This window comes from Plecotus auritus (assembly GCF_963455305.1).
Source record: "Plecotus auritus genome assembly, chromosome: 9".
Taxonomy (NCBI): Eukaryota; Metazoa; Chordata; class Mammalia; order Chiroptera; family Vespertilionidae; genus Plecotus; species Plecotus auritus.
In genome coordinates this window covers 53123671-53137409 of record NC_137783.1, presented here as the reverse complement: position 1 = coordinate 53137409, position 13739 = coordinate 53123671, and the positions used below count along the sequence as shown (strand labels likewise).

At 45.1% G+C, this 13739-nt stretch overlaps 1 protein-coding gene across 1 annotated transcript in view; it reads right to left on the bottom strand.

Moving 5' to 3' along the window:
* Positions 1-13739, bottom strand: part of SH2D4B (SH2 domain containing 4B) — a 74029-nt gene that overhangs the window by 35697 nt on the left and 24593 nt on the right. The window contains exon 3 of the mRNA XM_080641208.1: positions 12289-12436. Coding sequence (XP_080497334.1) covers positions 12289-12436 — 148 coding nt within the window. The remainder of the gene's footprint in view (positions 1-12288; positions 12437-13739) is intronic.

Below are 13739 nucleotides of genomic sequence, written 5' to 3'. Positions count from 1 at the left end.
TCAATGAACAAGGGGGTGCAGATATCTTTTCAATATCCTGTTTTCATTTCCTTTGGTTATATACCCAGAACATTGCTGGACCATATGGTAGTTTTATTTTTAACTTTTTGAGGAACCTCCATACTGTTTTCTATAGTGGTTGAGCCAATTTGCATTCCCCCCAGCAGTGCACAAGGGTTCCCTTTTCTCCTCATCCTTACCAACATTCCACAGCTTCCCTAAGAGAGTCTCCAGGCCTCCGTTTGCCCCTCTGTCAAATGAGAATGACATGGATGTCTGCCTTACTGAGTTATAAAGATTAAATGAAACTTACAGAAACACTATGAAATGCATCAAAAAACAACATCTTATTAAATCAAGTCTCCCGAGGTGTGGAGCCAGGTGCCCAGGTGCAGATCCCAATACCATTTACCAGCTGCGTGACACTGAACGAGTCATTTAATCACCCTAGGCCTCCATTTCCTCATAAGGAAAATGGAGATGGTAACAGTCACTACTTCATAAAGTTGTGATGAGGGTGAGGAAAGCTAATAACACAAGCCACTTAGAATCAGTAAGCACCATGGTAAGTTAACTAAAATTTTTATTTTCATTAGCCCTGGCATTGTGAAGTCCAAAACAGAGCCAGGAACAGTTCTTGGCCCGTCCAGGAGGGGGCACCCTTGCCCGTCCATCAGGTGGAATCTATCCTGTGACAATTTGAAGCTTCCCTTAAACTACACTCAGAACCTTAAAAGGTTGCTTTTAGATCCTTCTCAAGATCAGGGAAGGATTTGGCCTGAATCCCATGAATCTGCTGTGAGAAAGCAGAATTCATGGAGTGCTTTTTCATCTAACCCAGCGAAAACAGCAAACTAGCAGTAGGAGCCACCCTGGGAGCAACCACGGCAGCGTTTGCCCTGAGCCAGCAAGGACTGGGCTGTCCTCCTGCCCCGAGGACCCGCCGCTGTGGCCATGAGGGCTCACACCAAGCCGGCTGCCTCCTCCCACAGCCCTCACTCGCCCGAGGACTCCCACAGGCCTGTCCAGCAGGCACTCCAGGGCCGCTTTGCACACAGAGCAGAGGGGACCAGGGGTCTCCTTTCTCCTTCTCTCAAAGGGAGGGTCAGCCTCATCTCACAGAAATAGCGGAAAGACGACAAAGCATGAAAACACTGAAGACTTCCAAGGAAGGCTGGATTTAGATATAGAAAATGGACTGACCACACTGAGATACCACTTCACCTTCATTAGAATGATTACTATCTATATATATATAAAAACCTAAGCGACTGGCCAACTGGCCAACCAGCCAGTAGCTATGATGCGCACTGACCACCAGGGGCAGACACTCAACGCAGGAGCAGAAACCACAGGCATGGAAACAGGAACAGACTGATGAATCTCAGAGGGAAGGGGGAGGGGAGAGGGCGAGAAGAGATTAACCAAAGATCTTATATGCATACTAGAGGTCGCGTGCACTGATTTGTGCACCAGTGGGGTCTCTTGGCCTGGCCTGTGGGGATAGGGCCAAAACCGGCTCTCTAACATCCCCCAAGGGGCCCCGGATTGCAAGAGGGTGCAGGCCAGGCCAAGGGACCCCACCAGTGCACAAATCTGTGCACTGGGCCTCTAGTAAATATTTTTAGTAAAAAAAAAACAAAAAACAAAAAAAAAACAGAAAGTAGCAAGTATTGGCAAGGACATGGAGAAATCGGAACCCTTGTGTATTGTTAAGAATGTAAAATGGTGCAGTTACTGTGGAAAATGGTATAGCAGTTCCATAAAAAATTAAACATACAGTTACCGTATGATCCAGCAATTCCACTCTGGATATAGACCCCAAAGAACTGAAAGAGGGATTGGAACAAGGATTTGCACACCATGTTCACAGCAGCACTATTCACAATAGCCAAAAGGTGGGAGCAAAACGTCCATCGATGGATGAACAGAGAAACACAGCGCAGTCTACACATACAAAGGAAGGTTGTTCATCCTTAAAAGGAAGGGAATTTGACCCACGGATGAGCCGTGAGGACACTGTTAAGTGAATAAGCCAGACAAAACAGGCAATAAGGTGTGATTCTGTTTATATTCCACTAATGTTGTACTTGGAGTAGTTAGAGTCATCAGCAGAAAGTAGAATGTGGCTGCCGGAGGCTGTGGGAGGGAGAAGGGGGTTTAATATTTATGGGGACAGAGTTGAAGTTTGGGAAGATGGAAAAGTTCTGGGGTTGGTGTGACGGTAGCACAATGTGAATGTACCCAGTGCCACTGAACTCTACACTTACAATGGTTAAAATGGTACATTTTGTTGTATATTTTACCACATATTTTAAGAATGGACATTCTATAACCTCCCAGTTTGGCTGGGAATCAAGAGGCCAGAGTGAAGCTGCGTGTCACTGTTGGCTGGACGTGTGCCCAGCTGTGGGCCCACCTCGTCCCCACCCCTCTCACCCCCTGCCCCCCATCTGCAGGTGAGAAGAAGCTGTCCCTTTCAGCTCAGCCCTCCTGTCAGGGATGTGCCCACACCTGTCTAGCCTGAGGGCACGTCCTCAGAACTGGGACCTTGCTCTCCAGGATTGCCAGCTGGACCCTCCTGCTCAGTAATTACGAAAACCAAAATCTCACAGTGTTTGGAGTCCACCCTCACCCATATCAGACCTGGGAATTTCAGCCGCCTCTGGCCAAGGAGGAGGGCGGTGGAGTGGGAGGGGAGCATTGTGCCTGGCGTGGCTCCTAACTCTGACTAGCCTAGGACAAGTTTGCACACCGCTGGGTCTCAGCACCCTTCACCTAAGGGCTGCCCAAACTGCCAGGCTGTCCTGGACTCATGCTCTCATCTGCCCACGGCTCCTGCTCAGTTCCCCAACACTGAGGCGATGCCGGAGTGGGTTTCCTCTCGCCAGAGTCTCTGTGAGCAGTGACAGAGCTCCACAGATACAACCAGGCTCATCATTGCGAGAGGCAGGGTTTCCCACACTTTCAATGGCACATTCGGGCAGGGTGTGTACATTTATCCAGCCCAGGTGTACTGAGTGCCTACTGTGCGCCAGCTCTGTGCCGTGCAGGACAAGCTGTGCCTTGTACAACTGCAGGGGGCACAGTCACCACATTCAGAGTCTTGAGGAATGGGCATCTTTTTCTAATTTTCACAAAAGCACCATCTCAGCTGGCTGCCAGGTTGGTGCTAGGAGATGTGGATAGAGCAGCCTCTGCCCTCAGAGACCTTACCATCTAGTAGGGAGACACACCCGCAAATGGTGAGTAGAGCTGGGGGGTGGGGGGGCCAAGAGGTCACAGGATGCTGTGGATCTCCAGGCAGAGAAATCCTCCGGAGAAGGGCCTCTAAGCTGATGGCTGGTGGACACACAGGATTCCATCAAGAGAGGCTGATCACAGGGTATGCCAGGCAGAGGAAGCTCAGGGCCAGAGGCCCAGAGCAAGAGGGAGTTCGGGCATCCCCCTTGGAACAGGTCACGTGGCTAGAAGGCAGAGTGCGCAGGGAGGGACAAGAGGTGAGGATGCAGGGACAGAAAAGGCCTTTTAGGACACCAACCAGCCCTGGCTACTGAACTGGTTTCACCCATGCTTTCCCAAGGGTGACTGGAAGCCACTGAAAAGTTTTCAGTGATAGAGCACTTTTCCAAGATTGATTTGGTTCCATTGTTGGGAATGACTCTGACAGGGACAAGAAGGAAGACTCAGAAAACAGAAATCCAGGCAAAGAACAACAGGGGTCAAAGTTAAGACAGGACAATGGGGAGGAGAGGTATAAATTCAAAAAATATTAAGGTGGTTGAATCCTTACAAGCTGGTAGAGACAAGCCTGGCCGCCAGCCTCTGCCTATGGCAGGCAGGTGATAAGGCAGAGAGGAAGGACGAGGAGGAGGAGGATTGAGTCTGGACGTGTGGAGGTAAGGGTGCCTGTGATATCCCAGGAGGAAAGGTTCCATGGGCACAAAGTCCTGGGAGATCTTTCATTGCTGCTCTTCATGAGACCCCTCTCCAGAGAACTTACCTACGGTCCCTGGCCCTCTCCCAAGCTCTGCCCAGACAGAAAAAGAACCCATGCTTTACAGAACCAGATGGTCCAGCTACGTCCTCCAGGAAACTGAGTGTTTCAAAGCAGTTTCAGTTTGTAGTAACCCCATGGGTGAATAGAATAATGTCTCTGAAAATCAGTGTGTAATCCTCTATGTAGGAAAAGGCACCAATAACGCTTTAAATTGTGTATGAGTGCAGGTGTGTTTAAATTCTGCTCCATTTTCTACTCCATGTGACCTTGGATTGTGACCATGGCAACTTGAATTACCACATCTTTATTTCCTCATCTGTAAATGGGGGTCCATAGGGTTGCTTTGAGAGGTAAATGAGAGTGCATAGAAGGGGCTTGGACAGCTCCTGACACATGTAGAGGTTCATTGTGTGTGATCTGGTGTTGTGTTGTTGTTGCTATTGTTGTTGTTGTGTTCACTGTGAGATAAGGGAACTAGAATGCCATCTTTAGAAAGGGCCTTTCTGGTCAAGGCACAAAGGGGTGGACACAGGGAGGACGTGGGGTGGGATGAGAGCTGAGCAGAGTCAAGAGCCTTGTCAGGAAAATGGGAACATTGACATTTTGTGAAAAGGAGAGGTTCCCTGGCCTCTGGGAAAGGGGAGCAGGCAGTGCAGATATTGAAGGATGCGCATGCACACAGCCCTCTGGTGGCCCAACCTGCTGGAGCAGCTTCCCCTGGGGAATAGGTGGGTTTGGCACCAAGACAGTGAACCCTGAGAAGCGAGCCTCAGGGAATGCAAGCCAGCTCCACCCGTGGCTGCATGGACGCCAAGGCTTCTGAGGTCAGCTGCCAACGGTCTTTGTCCTGCCCGCAATTCCTGATGGCTTCCACAGTGAGCCCCTGTGGCCACCAGGAGCAACATCAGCGATCCCTTAAGACCAGAATCCTCAGAATGACTTGCTTTGGGGCCACATTGAGCCCTTGGGGAATCTTGAACAATCAAGAGGAGAGAGAACCCTAAGCAGGCCACGTACCAGGCACGTGGGGACTCACACTGGCCTTATTCTGAGCTGTAAAACCAAAACCACGTGGCATCAAGTTCAGGAGCAGTTGCAATGGGTTGTGACGAAGGAGAAAGGGCACGATTGCCCATCCCGTCAGTGGGTAGAAAAGGCCCTCCTCCTGTGGAATCCTTCAGCTTTCCCTCCAGCCCCAAATTCTGCTCTGCCCCCACCCCCTCTCCAGACCACACGGCATCTCCACAGTCCCCTCGGGTTCGGCCTGTCTCAGCAAACGGCATTTTAGAATCACTGACGTTAAGCCCAGATTTCACAGCACACTCCTTTCTGAGAGGCAAAAGAATGGGACCCACATCACTGGCCTCTGTGCTGGGCCTGGGCACGTTTCCTCACTCAGCTCTGACGATGCCAGCGGGAGTGAGGCAACTGGAGTGCAGCTGTGGGTGAGGAGCCACAGCCAGGCCACACAGTTCAAGGAGGAAGGGAAGGGGTTAACAATACAGTGCGTGGTTCGGTGGTTGAGCATTGACCTATGAACCCGGAGGTCATGGTTTGATTCCAGGTTTCGGGCTCAGTCCCCAGTGGGGAACGTGCAGGAGGCAGCTGGTCAATGATTCTCTCTCATCATTGATGTTTCTATCTCTCTCTCCCTCTCCCTTCCTTCCTGAAATCAATAAAAATATATTTTTAAAAAACACACAATAATACAGGGCCGATTTTTGTAAATAATATCACTAACCAAGTCATCCTGGCTCATCTCTAAATCTCTGGGCAACTAGATGTTACTGAACTCCCCACTCCAACAAGTTCACAGTTGAGAAATAATTAAATGAATTTCTGCTTCTCAGAAGCCAGAGCCTGCTCTGCTGTTTGAACTGAATAACTAAGTCTGTATTCAAGTGATATGAAAGGGAACAATTCCCCTTTTTTCTAACTTGAAGAATTTAATTTAGGTTTTTTTAATCAAAAACTGCTGCTCCCAGTAGATTAATGGCCCACTATATCTTTCATATTAAATTAATTGAGTGCAGAATGGCTTTGCTGAATTTGAATGGCAGGCTCCAGAATTTAGCTCACCGTTCTTTAAGAAAGCATAAAGTGAGGAATTAAAATCATGGGACCTGTATTATCATGTCTTTCTTCTGGTTTTTGGAGCTTTTTCCCCTTTCTCTTGCCATGCAGCACATTAATTCACAATCAGGCAGCGCTCGGGCCAGATGATTTCCATTCTCCAAACCAACGAAACAGCAGCCCCGCCCATAACTTTCCATCTCATTGTATAGCTACAAAAAGAGAAACACTTCACGAGAAACAACTTAGAAAGTACCTTGGTTTCTTCCCTCTCATTTCACCCTCTCAACAAGACTCAGCTCAAAATGATTACCCCCGTTTTACAAATGAAGAGACTGAGCAACTGAGTAAGAACTGGCCCACAGTCACATTAGTAAGGGCAGAGCTAGGACAGGACTGCCAATCCGGACTGCCAGTCTGGGTCTCCTTCCCTGCCCCCCATAGTAACCTCATGTGACTCCACTTGTAATTGTTCATTATTTTTTCAGTATAACCTTTGCCCTTCTTTTCCTTGTATTCTGAATTTAAATGAATGAAGTATTCTTAGCTCTTGACCATCTTATCTTTCCGGCCTCATTTTCATCATTGAACTTCAGGCTACAGGCACATTAAAACATGTGCCATGTCCTATACACACAATGACCTTGTTTTTGTTTGGTGCTGTTCCCTCTGCTAAAATGCCCTTCCCTGCCTTCTTTGCCTCCCTACTTTTTCCAAACCAAATGTCATTTCCTCCACAGGCCTTTCCAAATGCTCACCTTTCTTGGATGGAAAACGATATCCCGGGCAAGTAGAAATAAAAAGAGAGCAGGGTTAGCTAAACTTGTATCAGACAAAATAATCATGAAGCCAAAAATGGTGAGGCCCTAGCTGGTTTGGCTCAGTGGATGGAGCACTGGCTTGCGGACTGAGGGTTTTCTGGTTCTATTCCAGTCAAGGGCACATGCCCGGGTTGCAGGCTTGATCCCCAGTGCAGGGGGTGCAACAGGCAGCCGATCAATGATTCTCTCTCATCACTGATGTTTCTATCTTTCTCTCCCCTCTCCCTTCCTCTCCAAAATCAATAAAAATATATTTTAAGAAAATGGTAATGAGAAAAGAAGATCATTATATAATGATAAGGGAGTCAATTCATTAAGAAGATATAACAATCATAAATATATATGCCAACTAAATATATAAAGTAAATATTATCTCAGGATTATTGCACTGCTGATTATGAAGGGAGAAATAATCAGCAATACAATAATAATAGTTGATGTCAATACCCACTTTTAATAATGAACAGATTGTTCAATCAGAAAAATCAATAAGAAAACATTGGATATGACTTCACTTAAGACCAAATGGACCAACAGATAATGCACAAAATATTTCATTGAGCATTCTTCTCAAACTCACATGGAACATTCTCCAGGATAGGTCATAGGTTAGGTCACAAAATAAGTCTTAAAGTTTTTAAAAAGATTGAAATCATATCAAATATATTTTCTGACCACAATAGTGTGAACCTAAAAATCAGGAATAGTAAGAATACTGAATAATTCAAAAATATGTGAAAATTAAATAACACAATTCTGAACAAGAAATGGGTCAAAGAAGTCAAAAAGAAAATGAAGACAAAATATCTTGAAATTAATGAAAATGGAAACATATCAAAACATGGAATGCCACAAAAGCTATTCTAAGGAGAAAAGATCTCTAACAACCTAACTTGGCACCTTAAAGAACTAGAAGAACAAACTAAGTTCAAAGTTATCGGAAGGAAGAAAAGAATAAAATCAGAGCAGAAATGAACTAGACACTAGAAAAAAAAATAGAAGAGATCAATAAAACTAAGAACTGGTTTTTTGAAAGGATGAATAAAAATGAAAAACTTACATTCAGATTACAGAAAAAAAGAGATGACACAAATAAATAAAATCAAAGATGAAAGAGGAAACAACTAATACCATAAAAATATTAAGGATCATAAGAAACAACTATGAATAATTATTCACAATCAAATTAGACAACCTAGAAGAAATGGATAAATTCCTAGACACACACAACCTATCAAGACTGAATCATTAAGAAATAGAAAATCTGAACCGAATAATTACTAGTAAGAAAGTTGAATCAGTAACCAAAAATCTCCCAAGAAAGAAAAGTCCAGGACCATATGGCTTTACTGATAATTTCTATTGCCCATGTCAATGTCCTTCTCAAACTCTTCCAAATACATTTTAGGAAGCCAGTATTATTCTCATATCAAAGCCAAATAGAGACAATACAAGAAAAAAATTACAAGTCAATACCTTTGGTAAACACAGATGAAAAAAACCCTCAACACAATATTAGCAAATCAAAGTCAACTGTACATTAGAATAACTATATACCATGAGCAAGCAGGATTTATTCCTGGGATGCAAGGATGGCTCAACATAATTAACCCATGTGATACACTACATGAACAAAAGGAAGAATATAAATCATATTATCATCTCAATAGATGCAGAAAAAGCATTTAGCAAAATTCAACATCCTTTCACGATAAAAATTCTCAACAAATTAGGTAAAGAAAAAAAAAAAAAACGTGCTTCAACATAACAAAGCCATATGTGGCAAGTCCACCACTAACATGATACTCAGTGGTGAAAGAGTAAAAGCTTTTCCTCCAAGATCAGGAACAAGACAAGAATGCCCACGCTCACCACTTTTATTAAACATAATACTGGAAGTTCTAGGCAGAATAATTAGGAAAGGAAATGGAATAAGATAAATCTAAATCAGAAAGAAAGAAGTAAAATTGTCTCTGTTTGCAGATGGCATGATCTTGAATATAGAAAACCCTAAAGATTTCACCAAAAACTTGTTAAACAAATTTAGTATAGTTGCAGGATACAAAATCAACAAAATTGGATACAAAAAAATAAGTTGTCTTTCTATTCACTAACAACAAACTACCCAAAAAATAAATTACAAAACAATCCCATTTACAATAGAATCACAAAGAATTATATACTTAGAAATAAATTTAACTAAGGATGTGAAAGACCTGTACATTAAAAACTATAAGACACTGATGACAAAAAATGAAGAAGGCACAAGTAAATGGAAAGATATCCTGAGTTCACAGAATGAAAGCATTAATCTTATTAAAATATCCATACTATTCAAAGTGATCTAGAGATTCTATGCAATCCCTGTCAAAATTCCAATGGCATTTTTCCCAGAAATAGAAAAAACAATCATTAAATCCCTATGGACCCACAAAAGATTCTGAGTACTAAAGCAATCTTGAGCAGGAAGAACAAAGCTGGAGACATCTCACCTGATAATTATTATTATCAATATTAATTTGATAATTATTATGAAAAAAGATTATAAAGCTATAATAAACAAAACAGTATGGTACTGGCATAAAAACAGACATGTTGACCAATGGAACAGAACAGAGAGTCCAGAAATAAACCCATGCATATACTGTCAACTAAACTTCAACAAAGTCACCAAATATACACAATAGAGAAAGGATCATTTCTTCAACAAATAGTGTTGGGAAAACTGTATATCCATATGCAAAAGAACAAAATTGGAGTAAAGACTTAGATGTAAGACCTGAAACTATAAAACTCCTAAAGAAAACATAGGGGAAAAGTTCCTTGACCTTAGCAATGATTTTTTGGGGTATGACACCAACAGCAAAAATAAACAGGTAGTACCTTTTTTTTAATTTGCATTTCCCTGGTGATTAAAGATGTTGAGCACCTTTTCATGTACCCATTGGCCAGCTGTATCTTTTTTTGAAAAAATATCTAGGTAGGTTCTTTGCCCATTTTTAAATCAAAGTATTTGTTTCTTGTTATTGAGTTGTATGCGTTCCTTATATATTTTGGGTATTGACCCCTTAATGGATATATGGTTTTCAAATATTTTCTCCCATGCCATAGGTTGCCTTTTTCATTTTGTTGATTGTTTCCTTTGCTGTGCAGTAATGTTTTAGCTTGATGTAGTTTGCATGAGTGTATGTGTGTGTGTGTATAGTTTTTTATTTTTATTTAATAAAGTTTTATTTTTCAAAATGTACAGCTGTGGGACCTGTTGTTCCTGCATCTTCACCAGCAGCTGGGCCTCCCCACCCTGGCGTTGCTGGTATAAATTATTGAGCTCTGGGCTTGGAAACAAGTTTACTGAGTCCTGTACTAGAAGCTCCCGCAGGGCTGCCCTGGCCAAGGAGCCGCGTTCTGTCTCAGAGACAACAGGCGGGGCACAAGCTGATAGCTGGGAGCTTCCTTACAGAGTTTGTCCTGTGCTGCTCTGTCAGACAATACTAGGATATTGAGCTTGTCTGGACTTTGCCTTTGGACCACCTCTTCCTCTTGGCCTTGCCCCAGAGTAGTTCACTGGGCCTTTGTTTCTTGGCTGACTTTCCCACATCTTTCTTCTTGTTGTCCTTGGGAAGCAAGTGAAGCTCCAGGGGCAGCTGTGAGAGGGCACAGGCCAGGCCGAGGGACTCACCAGTGCACAACTGGGGCTGGGGAGGGATGCAGGAGATTGGCTAGCCGGGGAGGGACCGCGGGAGGGCTCCAGGGCGTGTCCGGCCCGTCTCACTCAGTCCCAATCAGCCAGACCCCAGCAGCAAGCTAACTTAGCAGTTGGAGCGTCTGCCTCCTGGTGGTTAGTGCACATCATAGCGAGCAGTTGAGCAGCCTTAGAATATCATTAGCATATTACGCTTTGATTGGTTGAACGGACGACCGGATGACCGGACACTTAGCATAGTAGGCTTTTATTATATAGGATATCCAAAATAGGCAAGCCCATAAGGACAGAAATTAGATTCGTGATAGATGTGTGGTTTCCCAGGGTGTGGCAGGAGGAGTAACCAGTGGGCACAGAGTTTCTTTTTGTGGCAATGAGAATGCTCTGGAATTAGATAATGGTGATGGTTGCACAACTGTGTAAGTAGACTGTGACCACTGAATTGTACACTTTAAAGAGATGTGTACAATGTTGTGGGAATTACATTTCAATTTTTTAAAAGTCTGTGTGATGAATCTGACATATGGTTAAGAAAGGCTGAGGACCAGAGGCCTGGGAGTGGACGTCACCTCCTATCTCTGCTCCCCTTGCTGTGGCCTTGGTTCAGTGGTCTCTGAAGTGCACCATTGCAGCAGCCTCCCCTCTCATTCCCACGCCCAGCCTCAGTCACATCACTCACCTTTAGAGGCTTCCCACTGCGCACCTGTATAACATGCCTTTCTGTTTTCTGTATTTTTATGTTTGACATCTGGGACCTTGGGGCCTAGAGACCACCCCTCCCAGAGCCAGCCAGTTCCTAAGGATTATAAAAGACTGGCTTGCCTTTCCACATGCAAACCAACCCATCTAGAGCCCATGTCCCTGCCACTTCCTGTAGCTAGTTCTTATACTTGGGTCACGATCCATCTGCCCTAATATTACCCAGGGCCAGGTATCAGCCCACTGGAGACAGCTCCTTACCCCAAAGCCTGCAGAAATGGTTCAAACCAGCCAAGCCTAAGCCTACCTTCCCTTCCCACGGAATCCACACACAGGCTCTTGCCCACATTCCCCTTCACTCCCTCTGCTTCCTGACCAACCCTGGGCCTTCCCTGTGTGGCCCTGAGTGGCGAACCCTCTGTTTCTAGGAACCGGAAGTAAAAACTTCTCCCTGCAAGACAGTCATTTCCACGTCTGCAGGTCCCACCAACGCTGACTGCAGCAAGCCTGGGTGCACACCAAACACCGCCTCTGCCCTGACTCCACCTCCCTGTCCCATCTACCTTCTCAGCACCCAACACTCTCCAAGCTGTATACCCGCCCCAGACAGCTCCCACTGCCTCAGCACACTACAAGCCTTTATGCTGTTACCCATGCTGGCTACCCATCTACAGCATCCTCTCCGGCCTCTGCCTCAGCTATTCCTACACCACCATCAAGCTTCACTTGACAGTGCTGCACAGGACACTCCCTCCGAGCCCTTAGCCTGCGTGTCTCCCTCCAAGATAAGCACCCTGATCCCTCATCTCTGGGTCCCCAGGGCTTAGCTCAGAGCCCTTAGCCTCTGCTCCTTAGCAGGATGGACACATGGGTGGTTCTGAGTAAAGACCTCTGGCTGAGTAAACTGGACTGAGGCTGAGCAAATAAGAAAGTGGGAGGGGAGGGTGGGGAAGGCAGGCGGGTCTGGGCCCTGAGGACCAAGCTCTACTCACACTGCTCCTCCCACTCGCGCTCCTCCTTCTCGCTGGCCGGACTCTGCAGTTGGGCCTGCTTCAGCGTCCAGTACAGCTCCCTGGCCCTCTGCTCCTCCTGGCGGCGGATCTGCTCTTCTCCTCGCTTCCGCTCCTCTTCCTCTTTCCTCTAAAATGTTGAGGGGACAGAATAACTTTAGGTGACAGTGCCGCTCCCTGGGGAGAAGTGCGTCTGTGATTGCGCCAGCTGAGCCGGTGGGGTGGGGTGAGCCAGCATGGCCACTCCCGTCTCAGCGTCTGCAATTAGAAAGGGCAATAGTTACCCTCAGCATGCTGAGGTAAGATCGGGTGGGTTGAAATATGTGGAACAATTTGTAAACTAAAGCTTTCTGCAAAGATAAGAGGATGCTGGGCCGTCCTGGGCCACACTTCCATCTGGTCTTCTTAGAGGCAACTGAGCAGGACATGGTCATGTCTTCACCTTGTGTCTCCAAGAGAGAGCAGGTGTGGGGCCCCAAATCTCCAATTTTTCTCCCATTTTTAAGCTCCAAAAAGGTCGTGTGTGTGTGTGTGTGTGTGTGTGTGTGTGTGTGTGTGTGTTTTCCCCCTCTGTCTACATCAAAGTAACATATGAATATTATGATGAATATTAGATATTCATCATAAGCCAAACCTTGTTATAAAACAGCAATTCTCCAAACCATTTCATCCCAACTGATCCCACCCTGGTCCATGCCCTCAGGCCGCCATTTTCAGTTATTTTCGCTGTTCCTTCATATGTTTACGTTTGTCTGAATAATGCCGCCAATTCTTGACTTATCAATTCTAGACATTAATTACTGCCTTTCTTTTTTAGTACATGAGCATGTAGCACTTACATTTCCCAAACAGGGACACACCCATACTTTCCCTCCCCTCATCCACACAATCAACATCACAATTTGTGGTTAAAGCAGTAAGTGTAAACATGCCTCGCTGTGAAGACAAATAGAGTGATATTTCCACCAATTCTAAGAAGTACATTTCTTAACTTTCTAAGTAGGTCTCTGAAATCCCAAACGTCTCTCGAATATTTCTGTGTTTAACCAAGTGCTTTTTATTATATCAGATGATACAGCAGTTATCTCTTTCCAAGGAACACCTCCGCCCCAGACACCATCTCACCTTCTTCCCTCATTTCAACTGCTTGCTGCCTAGGTCCATCCCCCCACCAGGACCTGCCTCTCAGCTTCCCTGAGGTGAAGCCCTTGCTTTTTGTTCTATGTTTTCTTTCTTGGCCACTTCCTCACTTTGCAGCAACATAGCTTACAGAGCTTACACAAATAAGGATTTACAAAGGGACACTTTCTGAGTCTTGTCTGAAAACATCTCTATGCTACCCTCACCTATAACTGCTAACTTCGCTGGGCTCATAGAATTTCATTAATAATCGCTTCCTGCAGAATTTGGAAGCCTGTACCTTCTTGTCTTCT